General features: G+C 39.9%; 1 protein-coding gene across 3 annotated transcripts in view; it reads right to left on the bottom strand.

Moving 5' to 3' along the window:
* Nucleotides 1-22,496, bottom strand: part of NYAP2 (neuronal tyrosine-phosphorylated phosphoinositide-3-kinase adaptor 2) — a 266,821-nt gene that overhangs the window by 96,705 nt on the left and 147,620 nt on the right. For all 3 annotated transcript variants that reach the window (XM_046017979.1, XM_046017982.1, XM_046017981.1), the window contains one exon: nucleotides 15,745-16,848. In XM_046017979.1, the coding sequence (XP_045873935.1) occupies nucleotides 15,745-16,848 (1,104 nt within the window). The remainder of the gene's footprint in view (nucleotides 1-15,744; nucleotides 16,849-22,496) is intronic.

Raw genomic sequence — 22,496 nt, 5'->3', positions numbered from 1 at the left:
GACACCTTCCTCATTAATAAATGTACTTCTCATCTTCATTTGGCTTCTCAGGTTTTATTACCTGACAACTCAAAATAAAGGATCTAGCACCTGGAATAGTGCCTGGCACACACTAGGTGTTTTATAAACATGCATCGAATGAAAGAAAGACTGAATGAATGCATATATGTGGTTAAAATGTTTATGAGTTACTAGCATCAAAAATTCCCCAAATACTTAAGCATAAACTCACCCAAGGGAATAAAAGGCATGTACACTGAACACTACTTCTTCCATCAGTTTTTGCTTAGGATTCTGGAACTTACCATGAGGCCGACTCTCCCTTTCTATCCTTTTATGTGGCTTGCACATTAACTCTTGAAAGGAGCTTGGCTGGTTTTCAGTAGGAGACCCTCACCAGAAGGAAGCCCAAGGTGCTTGCCCTGAAGGCTACCGCTCCTCTGTCTAGCTGGGTATGTATGATTCGTGTTCCTATTTCACTGCCTTCAATTCAGATATGTAATATACAAGTCTCCAAAAATTTTGCTACGTATGGTATGTCTTACTTCAAAAACCTTGGAACATACGTGTCTGAAGACCTTACTCTGGTAGAGGCAATACTGCTTGTTTGTGGATTATATTTGAAGGCAAGTGGGTGCCCTTTAGGGCTCACTTTCCCTTCCCTAGTCCCAGACCTAGGGGTCGCTGTTAATTCGAAGACACCACAGATGCAGCTGACACAGCAGCTCCCAGTCCCCGAGGGGCACAAAACTCAGGTCTGGCTTCATTATCTGGCTTCCATAGTCTTCACTATTCTTAGAAGAACTCTTAAAATTAATAAAGGGGAGGATGCTGAAGCCCAGGGAAATACACATTTTAGACCAACATGGATTGGGAGCTGGGCTCCTTAAATGTCAGCTACTTGTAAGTTTCTCTAAGTCTTCCATTGATTTCACATGGAAGTAGGTCAGGACTGCTTTTAACTGGAGAAGCCGCATGCTGTAGGTTTCATTTTACTATGAGGAGTGAATATTAAAAATTGATGTGCAAAGCAAACCTCTGCTTAATTAGCATCTCGATAAAGACTTTAACTGGGAAAGCCATGGAAGTTAATAAAATATGAGAAAATTGACAACGACGCATTTCAATAGCTATTTCTGTGTCACAGCCTCTCACTTATGAGAAATACTATGGCTGGTAACTCCATGCATTGCCTAGTTACGCTAGTTAATCTGTACTGAGGAGGTAAGCATTCTTTGTGTACGTAGAATTCTGTACAAAATTTAAGTGTTTGTTGTTGCCTTATGGCATTGAAATTTTCAAATGCTAACCTTTAACTTTTTTTTTTTGCTTATTAACTGACCATTTTAAAAGAAAAGACAATTCTATTGAATCTGCTTAGACCCAACAACTTTGACTGTCCTCCCTCTACATACTAAATATTTTTTATATTAAGCATTTATATATTAATAATAAATATTAAAATATTTATTATGTTTGAAAAACATGCCAACCTCCTCAGTTCTAGTGACTTTTTTCTTTTTCTGTTGAGACATCTTTCACCAACATGTTTCATGTTGCCTGACCCTTTGCTTTCTGTTGTGTTTTGTTTTAAAGATTTTATTTATTTGAGAAAGAGTATGAGCAGGGGGAGGGGCAGAGGAAGAGAGAGAAACAGACTCCCCACTGAGCACAGAGCCCAGTGCCTGGGGACTCTACCCCAGGACCCTGGGATCATGACCTGAGCCAAAGACAGAGACTTAACTAACAGAGCCACTCAGGCATCCCTTACCTGAAGCTCTGTACAATGAAGACACCTCCCTTGTTCTCAGAGCTGTTCTTTCTAGAATAGGGTTAACTGTACTGCATCAGGTGTGATGTCCCTCCAAATTCAAGACTGAGATATCATTCAGCAACCTGAAAGCAGCCTGCCCCCTGTGGGAGCAGAGAATGGCTTACATTTTCCCTAATGCTTTATGCTCCTCACATCAGGAATTGGATGAGCCACTTAAGATGTCAGATCCTTTACCCAAGCCTAGCTGAAGAGAGTTATACGAACAATATAGAACCTCTGAAAATTTAATTCATTTTTGACCTTATTTCGTTTTTTTTTTGTTTTTTTTTTAAAGATTTTTTATTTATTTAACAGAGAGAGAGATCACAAGTAGGCAGAGAGGCAGGCAGAGAGAGAGGAGGAAGCAGGCTCCCCGCAGAGCAGAGAGCCCGATGCGGGGCTCGATCCCAGGACCCTGAGATCACGACCCGAGCGGAAGGCAGCGGCTTAATCCACTGAGCCACCCAGGCGCCCCCTTATTTCGTTTTTTAATAAAATATTTATTTTTTCCACAGAGAGCTAAAAGTCAATTGCCCCTAATAGTTGCACAGTAATTTACATTTTACAAGGTCTTTTCTTGAACCCAATTTTCTTTAATTTTTCACAATCCTCTGAGGTAAATATGAAAAAACCAATACATGGAGAGTTTGACATGCTCTGAAAGCACAGATGTTAAGTGATAAATCCATCTTTCAACCGCAGGACATTTGACTCCTGTGTCTTTGCCCATACGTGTTACCTGTGTATCTCAAGGAACTCTCCAAAAATACTTTCCATTATAATGAGATTGTTTTTTATGCTGTTTGAACAAAGGAATTTTTAAAAAATAAACAAAAGTTTAGAAATGAGGATATATGTTTTATTCTCCTTAAATGCTGGAAATTAAATAGTAAGTGGGCCATACTAATATCATCTACAATTTAACTGATAGTTTCCTATCTACCACGTAAGATCTTAATACTGTTTCTAGAATCATTCAGTAAATACCTATGCTATGCTATTTTTAATGGATCCTATTTTAATTCTTATACAAACTACTTACACTATGAGTATTTGCTTTCATTTTCCTTGCTGAGTACTGTGTAGTTTCCCCCATCAGTAACAGGACTGATTTCTCTTCTTACTATTTCATATAAAAATTTATCTAAACCTGGGTTCTCCATTAATATTTTTTGGAGCAGCTGGTTCTAAAATATCTTCACTAGTCTTGATCTTCTCATCCTGTGCAAAATTCAGATTATTGTCAATACTTCATGGTAATTCAACTGGGCTTTGCTATTTTAAAAATGTTAGCTTTGGAAAAATAATCCATAAAATAAACTGAGTATGCAAAACAATAGTCATAGAAACCATGGGCACTTAAAATATACAGTCTTCGCTCTTAAAATTTTACTATTTAACTGTGGAGATCGGATATACATTCATTTACTTTAGTGGAACAGTCGTTTGATGATTCAAGGAACACATACCGAACATGTACTCTGTGCCAGCAAATGTGCTGTTGCTGCAATAAAAAAGACTCAGTATCGTGCCCTGACAGTTTAGTTAGGATGTTAAATATTCAAAAGCTAATCACAACACTGTGTCAGAAGAACTTTTTTAGTTGATGGGGGGGCAGACCTCTCCCACCAAAAAGGATTGCTAATGAGGATATCATATTGCAGGAGAATCAAGAGAAATGTCTTCAGATGGAACAAACAACAGGGTCGGATGTTCTGTGAGGTTTAAGAGAACTAGAAGAGGAAAGAGGCCAGGGCCAAAGACCTGTTGGGAATTAGCCAGCGTGACTTGAATGAGCAGAAGTGGGAACTGGGTTTTGGGAAATGCAGTTGCGGGACAAGAAATGGAGGCAGCAAGGGCAGAACATTCACTTGAATGGTTTGGCCATGAAAGAGAAATAGAGAACCATGGCTGGATAGAAAATCAAGCTGTTTTTCTCTTAAACATCAATGGACAATTCTGTTTTACTTCATAATCAGAACTCATAAACATAGCCTGGTTTAGAAGCCAAAGTAAATTCATCAGCCCTTGAGTAAACATTATCAATCAACCAAACGCAGACCACTCTCAGGCAATCTAATTTCTTAGGTTTGAGATTTCTCTTGGGGCAACATTGACAAAAAGCTTTCATCGTTTTGACACATCTCTCTTGTTATTAATCATTAGTAAGTGATTAATAAGTAATCAGTCAAAGAAAGAAGCTAGTTTGTGGATCTACAGTCAACTTTGATATTTGGAATGTGGGAGCTTTGAGAGAGCAATGTCTCATTTCAGCTGTCTTCATTCTGTTGGGAGCTACTAACAGCAAAACCTTTACTCGGTCTTTTAGTTCTTGGGAATCTGGATTTCTTGCTTGAATCATGGGACTTAAAACCGCATTAGAATTACCCACCCACATCTAGAGATGGATGATACATAGATGCCTCTGATCTTTATGTGCTGAATCTTTCCACCTTTGTTTTTCTACCCTTTTTTCTTTCCCAATTTAATTACTTTGGTTCCATCTGCAACAAGGAAATACACGTAAAAAATTTTTAAAGCTTTTTTTGGTTGTTGTTATTTATTTGACAGAGAGAGATCACAAGTAGAGAGGCAGGCAGAGAGAGAGAGAGAGGGAAGCAGGCTCCCCACTGAGCAGAGAGCCCGATGCGGGACTCGATCCCAGGACCCCGAGATCATGACCTGAGCGGAAGGCAGCGCCCCAACCCACTAAGCCACCCAGGCGCCCCCATGTAAAAAATTTTTAAAATGCTCTTTTGTTGAAAGTAAATCTGTCACTTGACCAGAATAAAATGTAGGGGAAAGTTTTCCCTCCACCGTCAATTGTCAGAGGAATGTTACAGACTTCAAGATTTGAATTTTTTCCTTTAGTTTCAGTTGTTCTGGGTAGACCTGGCTAGACAGGATAACACTGCTTCAAAATCCATGCTACTAATACTCTCTTCCCCCTCTTAGATTCTATTTAGTATTTTTATTTCTTTTATTTGGGAATAGCAATAGCCCAGATTCTCCAGTTGATTGGTTATTCCACTAGAAGTGGAACATTTAATTAACCTAGCTCCCATCGACTAACAACAATAATGAGTTTGCTTCAACCGAGAAACACCATGCAGCACTACAGACAGTTCATTAAATTTGGGATTGCCATCTATTCACTGAATTCTGAAAAACTGAATTTTTCAAAAATTATAAAAGCTTTTCAAATATTTTATAACTCTAACCCATTTTTACCTATGAGCATACATGAACAAGGCTGCCAGTCACATGATAATAGGTCCCTGGACTTATGCACTGTCTTTCCACTAAAGAGGTTAAATGACCTAGTTGAATGTGCTTTCATTCTCTCTACTACCTAAGTTCAATAATGCATAATGTTAAGCAGACTGAAATTCCTTCTTTAAAATGTGGATCTCTATTATTTTCTTAAAAAATGCATTTCTTTCTTCAAATGTTGAGAAGTGATCAATTTCACACTGTTCATCTATACAGAAACTGATAAGGCTTTGACAAGAATGATCCACATTTAAATGCTTTATGGCTAAATTCTTTATATCTTTCTCCTAATAAATCTGCCTGAAATGCAATAGACATTCTTTTAAGCAGGACACTTAGGAGCAGAAGCAATGAATTCAGCATTCAGCATAGGTCATTTTTGGCTGAATGACTATATTGATTTCAGTGTGGAATTTTCTAAGTCAGAGGATCTGATTTTTTTTTTTTTTCACTTAATGGTCAAACATTTCTCATTTGGCTTTTGTTTCCTTGGGAACAGTAACCCTCTCAAGTCATTATGCCAATTAATTCAACAAGTTCAATAAATATTTATGCTGTATCAACTTCAAGAAAGATTGCATTGGGATGAGGGCTACCTTAAAAAAATGATGAGAAAGTATGGACCTTGTCCTCCTCAGCCATATGTCTTAATGGGAATAAGAATAGGACCTCGCAATAAGTCAGAATAACACACACTGTTAGAGAAGTACAAAGTGCTCTTGGAGTTTGAGAGACATAATTTCAAGACAATAGCACAAGAAAAACTCTATGAAAAATAGGTGGATGCTAAGCAGAGATTCAAGGACTAGACTTTGTTTTATGGACTTAGTGAGGAAGCTCTTCCAGCAAGAGAGAACAACATCAGTCTCGAAGGCAGGAAGAGGGTCATTTTTTGAAGGCTCTACACATCATTCAGTAATCCAGAGATGCCTCAAACAACAGAGCCAGAAGAGACTCCCAGTTTTAGCACCTAATATTTTCATTTGAAATGTGAGAAAACTAACACATTGAGATGAACGGACTTATCCAAAGTCTTGAAGCTTTTTAATGGTTGAGCTAAGATGGAAACAATCTCTCGTGACATCTAGCTCCTGCCCTAAACCTCTAGATCATATTCAGTTAGGAAGCAGGACAAACATCGGAGAGTGAGATGTAGCTGATAGGAATGCCTTTACTTATACCTAATATTTAATTACTTCTGGATGTTAAAGTGTTGAAAACATTGGATATTAAATACAAATCAGAAATTGGATTTTCTGTTTGAGGTAATTCAATAAGAGAGAAAGAAATCAGTCCTAGTACATTAAATACAAGATGAGGGAATCTTGGCTTTTTAAAAAATTGACTGGGGTAGCTTTATTTCTGAACCAAAATGTTTTTGCATTTTATAAATCTAAAGCAGGGAGGGTTCTTCTTAATGCAGAATATTGCTGATTAAATTGCCGACAAGAAATTGCACTTAAAGATTCAGCAGCTGGAGAATATAAACACAGGGGATAAACACGTCTGCCTGCATCAATCAGAGGCAGTTGCAGTCTACCCCCAGAAAGGTGAGCAATTATTTATGAAATTATGTCTTCTTCAGTGATTCTGTGTTGCAATCCAAGAAGAAACTGGATGAGGGAAACAGACAATGTCATGGTCCCAATTAACCAAGGAGTCACATGCATTTTCAAAATCAACGGATTTTACTTATACTCTTTTGACCTCATCATCTTGAAATGAAATTTCTTTAGCTTTAAAAAAATAGTAATAATTAAGTAGGTCAGCATGTTCTTGAAGAACTGCATTTTTTAATTTTAATTTTGAAGATAAGTGTCTGATTCTGTCAACTATACATTAACGCAAATTTAAAGGGAAAAGAGGTGATGTTAAGCAACATTTTGCATAGGGCTCTTTCGGAGTGTTTGTTTTACTAGATCGGTTTCCAGATGAATGATGTTGGGTCCCTCACTGCCTTTGAGCATTGGCTGGGGTTTTTGATCCAAGGGATATGTGTTTTCCTTTGCAGTAGCCACAGGCCATCAAGATACTGTGTAGTTACAGACAAGAAGCAAGCAGCTGAAGACAAAAGCCCTATATCCCTGAAGGTAGAATCAGTTCGTTGTTAGCTCAGTATTGAAAATCTCATGGACCAAAGAAATATGCATGTACTTTCTAAGTTAAACTTGGAGGCACTGAGGTGAGCACTCACATCCTCTCACCCAGGTCATTTAGGTGGTTCAAAGGCCCCTGGACAGATCATATCCTTCAGGGACAGCTCAGAAGCCTGCAGTACAGAACAGTCCATCACAGAGACTAGGTTCTTCCAAAGTGAATTTTGGAGGGTACTGAAAAAGTTTTCCACCCTCTTCCTAAATTGATGACCACTGTTAGGTACTCCATTCCACTAGGTACACAGTCAGCTTTCTCTTACTAAGCAGATATTGCTGGGAGTGATAACACTACAAGTCTTTAAAGTTTTGATGACAACTGGTATATTTTAATGGCAACAGGGAGAGGTAAGAAATTGGGGAGACTGGTCAAGTGTGGAAAAAATATCATTAACAGCCAGAAACTCTAGAGGCAAATAAACTGGATTCAAGACCTGGGCAAATTGTGCCTCAATGTCTGCCATTTTAAAAATGGCAATGCTAATATCACCTACCTCAAAGCATTGCAGTGAAGATGGAATACATGTATGTAAAATGACTAGAAAAGTGTCTGGCATAAAGTAAACATATCAAAGTACATGCTGTCATTATGATGGAAGCATTCTTCTTTTTTAAATTTTATTTATTTATTTGACAGAGAGCGAGAGATCACAAGTACGCAGAGAGGCAGGCAGAGAGAGGGGCAAAGCAGGCTCCACATTGAGTGGGACTCGATCCCAGGACCCCGAGATCATGACCTGAGCCGAAGGCAGAGGCTTAACCCACTGAGCCACCCAGGTGCCTCTGATGGAAGCATTCTTAAGGAAAATGTTGGCTGCTGCACACTTTCCCCAGGTCCTCACCCCTAGCTATTTTGATGCATTTCACTGTGGGCAAGATTCTTGACATCTGTTCTTGAAATTGTTCCTGAGACACGCTTGTTGGAGACAGAAGCATGTCCCACAAACTTTTACTCCATTCCCCTATCATATCCCCTATCATTCATATCACCATCAGCTCTAATGCCTGGGATCCTTGGCTCAGTCATGACAGCCAGACCTCCTCATTGTTCTCATAATGTCTGCTGTCCTTGCCCTTCTGGTGTCCCCCAAAGAAGACACCCATTCTGTCATATCGATTAGACCATGTGACCAAGTGAAGCACACCCTTTCCCTGGGTCATGACTCCATCTGGGGGCCCCACTCAGGACTGGCTAGTCCTCCTGCTTAGATAGCCTCGAACAATTGAAACAAACCTCTGGAGTGGGGACTGCTGCAGGCCCAAGTTTCAGGTTCTTTGCAGGTTCTCTTGCAAGAATGGCAAAGGCCCAGTATGACCAAGATAGAGGTTCTAACTAGAAACCAGAATGGATATTCTTCACAGATACACTGCTGTTAAACTCCCAAGGTCTCTAGGAGAATCCAAACAGAGCAAAATGGATTTCCTTATTGATCCATACAGATGACTTGATTGTCTTCTTTGCTAGATGCCAACTAACCAATAGCTTACTCAAGGAAAGGAAAGCAACACTCACTCATTTCAAGCTCTCCCTTCTCTCTTCTTTCTCTTACATAAATTACATTTCTGACTTTGTTAGATAAAAGCAATGTGTTAGACCTTTCTTTTTTATACAAGTAAAGGGTGTTCCCAATATTTAGTCATATATCCTTGAGTTATTGTTGGATAGCAGGAAATTTTACTGGGGATTGCATTAAAAAGTCAATATCCCAGCCTCAACCTCCAGAATTTCTCATTGAAAAGCTCTATGATAAGGCCCAGGAATCTGTTTTTGACAACACCCAGGTGAATATGATATAGGGTCTTGGACCAGGAGTCTAAGCTTTCTGTGTCTTTGCCTACATGCTTTAAACCACCCAAGGACATTCTGTGAAGCCTGAGCATGTCATTGAGGTATTGGCTCAAGTGCATCATTATAACCCAGGTCTGAGTTCAATTTTCCCCCAACCAGCTAGAAGGAGCCTTTCTAAATCAGAAACTAGGCTGAAACCACGGTGTAGGACTCATAGTGGAGGGATGGGTACAACCAACAAACAGCAGGAGAGGGACCTGACAAGGGTCATGTCTTTATTTAAGATGCTTAACAAAACCTATAGGCTTTGGTCTTTTCAGGCCTTTTGGAATCCTCCGAGATACTCTTCAGGTCATGGGAGTATAACTCAAGTACCAAATACCTAGAATTCTACAAGCTCCAGATCCAGCTCCCAATGCTGGTTAGGTGTTTCCAAGTCACTGTACATCCAGAAGTTCTGGCTGAAGTCCCAGGGTGAACATTCTCATGGCAAGTGAAAGACGCAGACTTGTGGATTTTCCTGTCTACCTTCCCCTTTGGCTTCTCAACATTTGCCTGAGTCCTGGCCACCCTTTTCAGCCCCTGCTTTCAGAGGAGTGAAAAGAAAGAGCTAGGAAGTCCTGAATTAATCTGCTTGCTAAATTTTGCAGAAAAAAGTATTTTAAATAAGTCAAACAAAATGTGTAGATAATCCAAAAATAAACTAACATTCATTTCAGGTTTCCTAGGATAACTTACTTCTTGGGAAGTTGATATTCTTATCATCTCAGAAATGAATCCAAGAACTTCATTCAAGACTTAGTAAGTGGGTTAAATAAAGTGGTCTTTAAAGGTAAGGGTCACAGAGGTCACATATTTATACTGAAGGTCACATGTTTATACTGAATGAGAGCCTGCTCAGACAAGGTTGTGTATCTGTTTCTTGGCCCACAACTGATTAATGGTGTGATAACATACTGGGGGCAAGAGTTGAAGGAGAATAGAAGAGGTGGGGGAGGGGAAGAGACACTATATGCATCAATAAAACTACCTGAATGAAACGTAGGAGGCAGGAAAACCACAAGAAACAGACACAAGAATTCAAATAAATTTAAATGATATAGCAGTAGAGGGCTACTCAGAGCTACAAACTCAAAGAGCCCCTTACAACATCCCAATATCATAATAATTAAGCTATCAACACTGCATCAATGTTATTATAAATGGCCAGGGACAATGACAGTCACCACTGTTTGAGGGGTATCCTATTCTAGTCACCGTGCTAGACACTTTTTAAAAATCATTTGAGAGAGAAAGAGAGAGCAAGTGCATGAGTGGAAGGGGCAGAGGGAGAAGGGGAGAGAATCTTAAGCAGACTCCACACTGAGTGCAAAGCCCAACATGGGACTTGATCTCATGACCCTGAGATGAACAGTTGAGCCGAATGCTTAACAGACTGTGCCACCAAGGTGCCACAAACACTTTAGGTGCACTAACACATAGTGGGCACACAATGACCATCACAGTGGTCCTGAATCATAAAGATGGCTACATTATGTTAGTATACCCTCCCTCTTGTCCTAAAAGTGGGATAATATATAAATACAGAAATACACATTAAAAGATTTCCTTCCATGGGTGAATGGGTGGCTCAGTGTGTTAAAGTCTCTGCCTTAGGCTCAGGTCATGGTATCAGGGTCCTGGGATCACGCCCCCCATTGGCCTCTCTGCTCAGCGGGGAGCCTGCTTCCTCCTCTCTCTCCACAGAGCCTCTCTGCCTACTTGTGATCTCTGTCTGTCAAATAAAAAAATCTTTAAAAAAAAATAAAATTTCCTTCCAAAATCATTTTTTTTTAATTGTAAGTTCCTTTTTAAATTAAACTAGTAAGAATAGGTTGGATCAGTTGCTTCACCATCAATACCCAGTATTTTAGCATCACTGTATCTCAAATGACTTACAAAAGGGGAAAGGGTGTGTGTGGGGGCATGGGGGGGTTGTGGGTATGTGATGGAAGGGGCATGGAGATATTCTTTTTTTGGTCGGTTTTTGTTTTTTGTTTGTTTTTTGTTGTTTTTTGCTTGTTTGTTTGCATGTTTCCTTTGGGTTGTTGTTTCTGTGTGAGTGTGTGTGTGTTTTAAGAAAATGAATGGAAAGGCAAAGGTTACATCTGTTTCCTAAGTTTATTTCATGAAACCATTAGGACCTATTTACATTTATAATTGTAAAAATGCAGCACAACATCCAAACATCTTAAATGGTAGTGTTTTTAAGAGGCTGAAAGATGAGATGTAACAGTAGGAAATGGCATCTCTATTAATGTGGAATATTAATGTGTATAATGAAGCTCTTTAGCAATTCTGACTCACCATTCTTTTAATAACAATACCAGATGAGAGAGCCTACATCTTTGTTTTTCTTTGTTCCTTCTTTACACCCCTGTGTCTCTATGTCCTTCTGTGAGCTCTATATGGACCTTTGCAGGTGCTTCATGTGCTGGGGTCCATATGGGCTTATGGGCTGATCCCACCCTGTGTGTACATTTCATTTGTATATCCCTTGGTATCTTAGTCTTTGAATTAGTCCCTTAACTGTTTCATGTTTCTTTTTTTTCCTTAAATTTTCTGCTAACATTTCTCTGCATATTTCTTTTCTATCCTATACTCTCCCTTGGGTATATTATAGTATTTAATTATATTCTTCATTGTGTCTTGTACTTTTTTATAGGAGCATATATTCATGCATTTATATTAAATATAGGCAAAACCTTTCTTTTAAAATATTTCTTATTTGAGGAGAAAAATATTTTCAATACTATTATGGTGAATACCCCAAATTCACCATAAACATATGTGTACTTCACTATTTCTCGTGTAGACAAAAATTTACAGCAATAAAATACAAGTGGATCACTTCTTACATGCCTTGTAGACTATCTCTCTGCACAAAATTAAGAAATATAAATAAAAACCAATTCAAATAAAATTTACTATAGTGAGAGAGACTAGTAAGTGTCCTTATCTATAGCTAAGCAACATGACAATGTCCCATCAACCAGAGGAAAAAATACTTCTTAGAACATTAAATGTGAAGGCCATGTTTAGAAAATCATGCAGTGAAATGAAACTGGTTCATAGTCTACCACAATTGTCTTATTATATTTCTTTCTTATTGCTACATCTCTGTCAACTGTTGTAAGATTTTAAGATATGAAATCAAATTAAACGTATCTTTTTAGATTATTAAAGTAAGAGTTGAAGGCATATATTTATTTATTTATTTTTAAAGATTTTATTTATTTATTTGACAGAGAGATCACAGGTAGGCAGAGCAGCAGGCAGAGAGAGAGGTGAAACAGGCTCCCTGCCAAGCAGAGAGCCCAGTGCGGGGTTTGATCCCAGGACCCTGAGATCATGACCTGAGCCAAAGGCAGAGGCTTAACCCAATGAGCCACCCAGACACCTCGAAGGCATATATTTAATTTGACATAGATTTTAAAATTAAAACAGAAATATTACATTGACTTTGAATATTAGAAAATTTGAATATTAGAAAATTATCAAAATTGGCACTTCCAGTAAAGCCAGGGGGTATGGAGAATAGAAATACCAGCCTTAATTTTATTTCTGAAATGTAAAAAAGAAGAAGAAGAAAAGAAAAGAAAGGAAAGGAAAAGAAAATAAAAAAAAGAAAAGGACAGAAAAAACGATATTTGAGATTTAGAGTCATGAATGTTATACTACTTCATATCACTTATTCTGTCCCTATGATATTAGCAGTGTCTATAAATCTTATCTGGCAAGAATAGAGGGGAGAGTTGCATCACTGAGTGTACTGTACCAGTGATTATAAGATAACTTCCAATTACCAACAATGTTGGATCTACTTTCTGAATTACAGAAAGAATCTAAGAGCCACTATGATTTTTTTAAAGATTTTATTTAATTATTTGACGGAGAGAGCAAGGGAGAGCATGAACGGGGGAAGCGGGTGGGGCAGAAGGAAAGAGAGAAGCAGATTCCCCATTGAACAGGGACCCTGATGCAGGGCTTGATCCCAGGATCCTGAGATCATAACCTGAGCTGAACGCAGAGGCTTAACTGAATGAGCCACCCAGGCATCGCACCACTATGATTCTTTTTAGCATTTTTTTTCTGGAGTCAAAAGTAAATAACACTAAAGTATTCTCTGCACTATCTGCATTTTTCTTCCTTTCCCTTTATATGAAGTAAAATATTGAAGTTAATGTAACTCAAGACATGCCCTTTCTCTGAAGAGTTGATACATAGTTAAGAGCACACAGGAAGGAATTTAATCCTCAGATCTCTAAAAGCTATAAAGAGCCTGGATCACTTTTCCATGTATAAGGTTTGTTTTAGAAGCACACAAAGCTAATTTGGACTCGAATGGAGAAGTCTGTGACATATAGCACATAGACAAATTTTAACAGATGGATTTTTCTTGAAATAACTTCATTAGTTAATCATTTCTTTTACATATACTTTTTCTAGCTAATTGGTATAGCTGCCAGCTGGAGCTGTTAAGGATCCTCCAAAGAAACTGGTAGGTAGGGAGAAAATCCAATAATTTCACCAAATCTAGCATCAAACACCCATTAATTTCATACTAACCATTACATATTTTGAAAGAAAATCTTATCCTTTCATTTTTGTTTCTCTAATTTGCTCCAAACACCTTAAATGATCTGTGCTTAAACCAAATCAATCATCTAGAAGAAACCTGAGTCTTTAATAAATTATTTAGGTCAGGGTTTACCGAACTTGCCAGTATGGACATTGTGGACCAGATCATCTTACTTGTCTTTTTTTTTTTTTTTTTTGTCAGGGAGAGAGAGAGCACAGGCAGGGGAAACAGCAGGCAGAGGGAGAAGCAGGCTCCTTGCTGAGCAAGGACCACCCACTCCCAGGACCCAGGATCATGACCTAAGCCAAAGGTAGACACTTAACAGAATGAGCCACCCAAGCGTCCCTTTTTGTCAGCTTTTAAGGAGTACCTCTGGCTTGTATACAGTTGATATCAATAGTACCTCCAGTTGTGATAACTAACAATGTGTCCAGACATTGCCAAAACTCCCTAGGGGCCAAAATGCCCTGGCTGAGAACCACTATTTTAGAAGTATATTGTTCCTAAGTTTTATTTCAAGTCAAAAAATAGTTTAATGTATGCACATACACATGTACTTAACTTCAGACATGTCTAATAGATTAAACTTTTTGCCTTTCAGTCAGGTAAATGAAATGTTTTAGTGGGGATTTTTTTTTTTTTTAATTTGACAGAGAGAGATCGTAAGTAGGCAGAGAGGCAGGCAGAGAGAATGAGAGGGAAGCAGGTTCCCTGCTGAGCAGAGAGCCCGACGCGGGACTCGATCCCAGGACCCTGAGATCATGACCTGAGCCGAAGGCAGCGGCTTAAACCACTGAGCCACCCAGGCACCCCTTAGTGGGGAATTTTTAAGCAGTAATACTTTCATAAATCTCTGTGGAAAACAAGCAAAAAGGCAGGATATGTGGCTTTTAACATGAATGAATACTAATTATCTAAGAAGCGCCATCACCACTGGGTGCCTGGGTGGCTCCGTTGGTTGAGCATCTGACTTGGTTTTGGCTCAGGTCATGATCAGGGTCCAGAAACTGAACCCCTCCTGGGCTCCACGTCTGTGGGGAGTCTGCTTGAATGAGTCTATCCTTCTTCCTCTCCCCCCACTCTTTCTCTCTCTATCAAATATATAAATAAATCTTAAGAAAAAAAGTGCCATCACCATCTTCATCATCAGAAATAATGATTTTTTCCCCCCTTTAAAGAAGGAACTCAGTGTGATTGGGTAAGTGGATAAGTAAAATCCTGTGTTGGGATAATCTGAGATGAAAAATGGTTAATTACCAGTTTAGGTGCCTAAGGCATTTTTAAATAAGGGAAAACAGTGTATTTTAATACAATGGACACTGAGAAAACAAGGATCTGTTTGACTTGACTGTATATGTATGGAGTGATTTGGGGTTCACAAGATGGTTTAGTCATTCAGATAGAGACATTTCTGCTCTTTGAAGTTCAATGGTAAATATAACCTGTACCACCTATTTATCACTTACTGATTCTGTAATTTATGTATGAGTGGACCTAGGAAGAGTATCATGGGAATAAGATGGTAATTACCATAGGTGTTAAAAGGGAAGCAAGAAGGCTTTTCTAGTTTAGGGTAAATGTAAGAACATAATAACCCCACAGAGAATGCAGGGAGATTATTCACCATGTTAAAAAAAAAATACCAAATTCTATCCAAATTTCTGTTTTTCCAGTGAAAGCTTTGTAATAGAGATCTGCTCAAGCAGATTTTTAATATAAAATAAAGATGAATATTAACATTTATCATTATTTTAAATAGACACTTTGTTCCAAAAATCAAGTTATTTACCTAAAAATTCCGTAGTGATGTGTTTCCTTTGTTAGACTTTCTAGAGCCCCTGTAACGATTGACATTCTACACTTTAGTGTTTAAAGAGTCATTCTTCCTCTCAATAGCGTGTGTTACACTACGCCAATTGTCACTTTGAGCTCTTTCAGAATGCACTATCCTTCAGCATGGCACAGCGAAATAACCCACTTTGATATTTCAGCTCAAAGAACTGAAGGCCCTGCCCTCCGCGCTTCATCCGCACACCCCTGGCTTCGCTTTATTTTTAAGTCGGAAACCTGGCTCCCATAGACTCTGTACACTTACTCTCTGCGGGGTCCTTAGAACGGCGGCCGCTGGACGACTTCCTCAGCAGGCTTCGTCCAGAGGTAAAGAGGCTGGTTAGTTCTTCCAAGGGACTCGTAGGGGTCCTGGACCGGGAGGCGCCCGGAGCTGGGCCGTAGGTGTTCACCGAGGCATTGACCATCTTGGCCCCATCCTGCGACACCGGCCTGCCGGTCGAATGAGGCACCGATGGAGAGCTCCTGGAGAGGCTGCCCGAATGCACGGCGTCGTAGGGCGGGGGTCGCTTGAGGCTGAGCGGGGTCAGGGACCTCCCCATGCTGACCGGCGACGGGGAGGCCGAGTGGCTCTTCGGATAGCCGTGGGGGGACTGGGTGCGGTACAGGGTGGATGGCGGGGGTGGGGACGAGGACAGCGTGGAGGCGGCAGCGGCGGCGGGGCCCGGGCCCAGAGCTGCGGCCTGATCTTTGTCCAGCTTGGGGTGGCCGGAGGCGTGAGAGGGCAGTGAGGACGGAGATGCCCCGGCCTGCTGCTTCATGTAAGACACGTTTTCCAACACCGGCAGTTTGGTGACCTCCAGCGGGGTAAGCGGAGACTCATCGGAATTAGGGGAGCACTGCACGGGAGCGGGAGGGAACACCAGCAGCGGGGGTCGGTGAGAAAGCAGGTTGGGGAAGGGCGGGGGGATGTCACAAAGCAAACCCTTTGGAGTACATGGCACTGAGGACTTGGCGAAGTCCGAGTCAGGCACCGTGGGAGTGGCACACAGCGAAGAGCAACTGTGAGGGTCAAGGTCACATTTCGGATCTTGGCCCAAGTCGTCAAAGATGGGGTATTTCATCTCTTCGTAGACGGCCTCGCTCTGGTCGTCATCGTCCTTCCTGAAGTCTCTGAGAATGTTGCCCACCATCTCGATGTACACGGGCTCCTCCTCCTCGGGGTCCCCCGCCGGGCTGCTGACCTGGGACAGAGAGGGGTCCCGCGGGAGCGACGTCCTCCGAGGCGCGTGCTTCTTGATGTACGTTTCATCGAAAGACGTACTCAGCTGAGTATTCGGGTTCCGTTTGGGTTTGGGAGGAGGGATCTTCTTTGAATATTCATCACTGTGGGGTCTGGGTTTGGCTGACACTACAAAAAGAAAAGAGAAGAACAGAAAAGTAAAATAGATGAGTACAACAGGAAAGCCTTCAAACAGGCCTTGCACTTGGGTTTACTGCTATGGACTTTTGATGGAAGCTTGGGGGGGTGGTAATCTGCTTCGTTTCTAGTTTGAGGCTAAGATTAAAAATCAAACAAGTCAAACACTTTCCATATGTAGGAAAACCTGGTGACAGAACAATGGCAGTATTTATCTTCAAGCGAATACTACTAATCTGACACTGAAAAATGCATTAACTGGGGCTATTCATCCCTCTGCCTTAGAATTTCTAAATAGAAGCCTTCAGATGAAACATGTTCCATAAAAACAACCATAAATTTCCTAAAGATTAACCTCCGAGAGTTACGTGAGCAAAGCGGGGAGGGGAATCAAGTTTCTCTTAGCACAAATGGTCACAAAAATACCATGGGATTTGAACCCTTTTAATTACGTGGCTATTGCACATGATCACATCTTGCTTTCATTTAGGATAAAAATGTCCCAGGCTGCTACACTTAATCTCTGCCTTGGTTCAGATAAATAGCTTCTATACCGATGGGTCTGATACTTCAGGGGAAATTGATGTGAAAATCTTATGAGGCTAGACAAGTTAATCTCTAAATCTCCACGTATTGTTGATTTTGGTGTATTTGTCTGTTTTTGTTCATGAGATCTCTTATGACATCCCACATGCGATCTTGGAATGAATTTATTAGGTATGCGGCACTGACACGAGAGAATCCCCTCAAGCGTCTTACAAAAAAAATAATAATAATCCAGAGAATGTTGTATAAGTTTCAAGCATAACCTTTGGAAACTCACAACAGATATATGTACTAGTGCGCTCAACAGCTTGCTGGAAGGAAACACCCCTAGTAATGAAACATAAACTCTGACACTGTACAGTAGGGTAGAACAGGCTGGCAACATGTCTGTGACTGAAATCAATTCTTTAGCATGTAGGGAAGGTACTGACATCTTGTTATTATCTCATTATCTCATTGTGTTGGTATATGATTACAACGATTATCATTATTATGCAGGGTGGCAGAACACACTTACTTGGGGTAAATGGTAGCGTATGATATAAGGTGACAGTATAGCTTATTGGTATAAAACTACAGAGAAAATAACAGGCTTCTCTATAATTTGCAGCCTGAAGGGGAGGTGGGCTCTCCAGATACAAATCAGGAAACACCTGAAGTCGTCTTTGTTTGTTTAGATAGCATACTATGACCAGGGAGCTTTTCTAAAATTTACTAAAAGTGAAGCAAGTGCTTAGAGATTAGTCAGTTTGCTGCTCTACACATCAATCATGACTTCACAGAAAGGAGACCCATCAAATATTCTAGAGAAGGGGCTATGTCACTCACTTTTCTAGGTCATTCCTGCTTTCAAATATTCTGTCCTATTGTGCCCATGACGATGTTTTTACTCACTACAATCAAATATTTTTTTGAAGGAAAGTTTCTTAATGTATCTAGACTTTTCCTTTAATTCATATCAAGAAAAAACTAGATGTTGCTTTCCAGGGGGTTATAGCAGTGGAGTCTTTGAGTGCCAAAAATGAAAAGCCTAAAGACATAACAGGACAAAAATTACCTAGACAATTCTTTAGGAGAGATGCAAAATGACCAATTCCTCTCTGTATCTCCCACTGGTCTTAAATTTTACTGGTTTTAAAATCTACTGTGTATGTTAATTTTCATGAATTAAATAACTCGTCAGATTATATACAAAAATCTGAGCCTGATGTATAAAGTAAAATTACACATCACTGAATGAAGTTGACCTAGTACTGGGGGTACATTGAGTTGGGACCTAGAAGAACAAAAGCCTATCCAGACTATTCTTCTAAAGCTTGTTTCCTGCCATCTTCCACCTTAGGGTCTCATTCTAGGCTTAAGTAACTCACATGCTGGGAAAATGTTTGCCACTGATTATTGGGTTCTAGAGATTGAATGGTGTGGAGCTAGGGGAAATCCTTAGAAGAGAGAAGTCTGAATAATGAGGTGCTCTGTGAATGGAGGGTTCCTAAAGCAAGAATTAGTGTGTCCATGAGATGATAACTTCATTATATGGGAGTGGTCATACCTAGAATAAGATTAGCATTTTTATCCTTTTTAAATTATGGTGCACTTATGTTTTCTTTGACCCTTCACTGAAGTCCAATGTCCCCACCTAGACTTGGGTAGTTGTATAGAAAGAAATAACAAGACAGGCAGAATTCATGCATCTGAGCTCATGCCTAGGAAGGGGCACTAAGCTGAATGAAGACCATTACCCAGGATTCCAGGAGAGTGAGGAGTCAGTGGTAGATCTGGTTGTGACATGATGCCAGTTTCCCTCTTCCCACATAGATTAGAAGGTGCTCTTTGGAATGGACAAGACCAATGCTTGGGTTGCACTCAAAATATGAACAAATAACACTCATTCTCTTTGCCAAAAGGAACAAAAAATTAATAATAATAAAGGCACTTCATATCTATGAAATGTTTGAAGAAAGAAAAGGTTCTATTGTAGACCATAACACAGAATTAAGTGGAGAAAATATTTATAAGGAAGGAATATAGATAATCCATTTGTACTGTCAAGTCAACTTCAATGCCAAACCAAGCACAGATAGTGTCTGACAAGGGGAAGAAAATATAATATGTGACTTTCATGGTGACTCTTACATAATCAAAATTCACCATCGCCCTAAATTGAACTGCATTTCTCCCACATTGATAAGTTGAAGCACTAATCAAGAACGTGATGGTATTTGGAGATGGTGCTTTTGGGAGATAATTAGGTTTGGATGAGGTCATGAGGGTTGGGTCCTTGTAGTGGGTAGGATTAGGACCATCATGTGCTGATCCAGTGAGGAGGCAGATGTCTACAAGCCAGGAAGAGAATTCTTACCAGAAACCAACTATGCAGAAACCAACTATGCTAACACTTTGATCTTGGACTCCCGGCCTCAAGGACTGAGAGGAAATAAAAGTCTGTTGTTTGAGCCACCTGATCTATGATATTTTGTTATGGAAACCCAAACTGACTTAGAGAACAGTGTATTTATCGAGCCCTGCATAAAGACACTGTATAGCTGAATGATAAGCACCTATTTTAATTCCATCCTCTGGCATTCAAAGACTTGAAATAGCTTTGTTATTTTAAAAATTACTACAGCTCTTTCCCAGTCTTTTCTTTTCTTTTCTTTTAAGATTATATTTATTTATTTGACAGAGAGAGAGAGAGATCACAAGTAGTCAGAGAGGCAGGCAGAGAGAGAGGGGGCAGCAGGACCCACTGAGCAGAGAGCCCGATGCGGGGCTCGATCCCAGGACCCTGGGATCAGAGCCGAAGGCAGAGGCTTTAACCCACTGAGCCACCCAGGCGCCCCTTCCAAGTCTTTTCTTTTCTTTCTATTTTTTTTTAAAGATTTTATCTATTTGACAAGAGAGAGACACAGCGAGAGAGGGAACACAAGCAGAGGGAGTGGGAGAGGGAGAAGCAGGCTTCCCGCCAAGCTGGGAGCCCGATGCAGGGCTTGATCCCAGGTCTCTGGGATCACGACTAGAGGTGAAGGCAGACGCTTAATGACTGAGCCACCCAGGGGCCCCTTCCCAGTCTTTTCAATTTAAGTTTCACGTGCCCCTGCCCTATATCTCCGTATCCCCTGGAACCATGTCACAAAGAGCAGTGACATCTAAATATAGAAATGCTTCTCCCAGGTACCCACCCAGAGACACCTGTCCACCCCAATAGCCTGTAATTCTGGTTGTTCTTGGTCTCTCTAAACTCTGATTTGTGTTTTTTATTCTGACCCATTTTCTGGATGCTTTTGTTGTTGCTGTTGTCCTTCGTTGTTTGCTTTGGCAAGCTGACTCCCTCTTCCACTTTGTTCTGCTGCTCCCCAGCTGAAGCAGTTCCTCAGTCAGCCTTGCCCAAGGCCTGCTTCATCCTCTGGGCAAGCTTACCCACTCTCCCTTTCCCCATGTGATGAAAAGAACCCAATGCAGGCAGATTCGTATAATAAAAGCACGTTTTGTTTCCTGTTTCTCTTCCTTTGTATTGATCCAAATTTGAAGTGAGAGCATTGAGGATTACTTAGATAGTAAAGAGTTAAATAAATTACAGATGATTGGGATGAATAAGCAGATTCATTCCTTCATATCAGGAGACTTTTTTTTCCAGACAATATCTGCTTCCCACTCCATATCCCCCTTGCAATTGGGTAAATAATTCATCGAGCAATAAAAATTTGTTTTAACTCTCATGTATGCTTTTTTTTAAAGCTTATCCATATAAGGCAGTGCCTGAAATTTTAAACAACATTGTCACATAATTTATTCTACTTTTACCTCACTCTAGGGAATTAAAAATTAAAGAAAAAAGTCATGTTTAAACAGTCATTTCTTTAGAGAATACTTAAAAAACCGTCTTGATCTATATATAGTCTGAAATACTGCTAATAAAAGACAAAGAAAATTGCTTGCAAAATTCAATATTAAACCAAATTCAACTATAATAAAAAAGGTGATTTTTTATTGCTCCTGAATGAATTTTAAGTTATTTCTAATAAGCTCAAAGATAGAAGCAATAATTCCTGTTCAGCTCCGGAACACAAATTTTAATGCTTAAAATAGTATAATGACAGTAGCGTTGAATAAGCAGAGAGTGACATTTTTGAAATGAAATATCTGAGCACAAAGGTTATGCATGGCTTTCAGTCATGCCCAGATGATCTATCTTTCACAGTTAATTTTGGAAATTCACCATGTCCTTTGTCAACCTACCCTTCTGAAATAATTTTTCCTTATTAAAAAAAGTATAGTGTAAAACCATGCTTTTGTATTTGTGGATATTCTTGACCCAAGAAGTGGAAAGATGTGACACAGCACAGGTCACTATTTCCCTGTCTCTCTGGCCACAGTATCTCAGAATCTGAAGGGCTCTTAGAAATTATCCAGCCTAGGGATACCTAGGGGGCTCAGTTGGACCTAGGGGGCTCAGTTGGTTAAGCATCCACCTCTTGATTTTGGCTCAGGTTTTGATCTCAGGGTCTTGAAATCGAGCCCCAACTGAGGCTTGGACCTGAGTGTGGAGCCTGCATAAGATTCTTAAGATTTTTCTCTCTCTCCCTCTCTCCTTGCCCTCCCCCACAATGTGCACACTCCCCCTCTCTCTCTCTAATAAATAAATCTTTTAAAATAAGAGAGAAATTATCCAGCCCAAACACTGTACTTTACTGAGGAAGAAACATAAATTCCTCATCAACTACTTAAAAAAAATGAAATTTCATCATTTCTATTCAATCTTTTATACCTTTTAAGACAAAATAAAACAATAGGGCGAGAAAAGTTCTGCAATTTATTATTTTGCATATGTCACAGAGTGCCATTTTAAAAGGTCTCCTCAGAAATAAAAACTTAAGAAATAAAAATATGAGGTCTTATCAGCCCATGCTATAATGTTGGCACTATAACTCCGAAGCTCTGTAGTTATAGAGATCTGTTAAACAGGTAATTCAACTGGGAAACAAGAGTCCAGTGAAGAGAAGTAATGTCCATTCTGTGTGATCCTAAAACTGGCTGATTCTAAAAGGTGAGAGACACATTTCCCACTTTTGGCAGAACTGTGCTTACAATAACTC

The sequence above is a fragment of the Meles meles genome, chromosome 9 (assembly GCF_922984935.1).
Source record: "Meles meles chromosome 9, mMelMel3.1 paternal haplotype, whole genome shotgun sequence".
NCBI classification, from domain to species: Eukaryota; Metazoa; Chordata; class Mammalia; order Carnivora; family Mustelidae; genus Meles; species Meles meles.
This window is presented reverse-complemented; position numbering and strand designations above follow the sequence as displayed.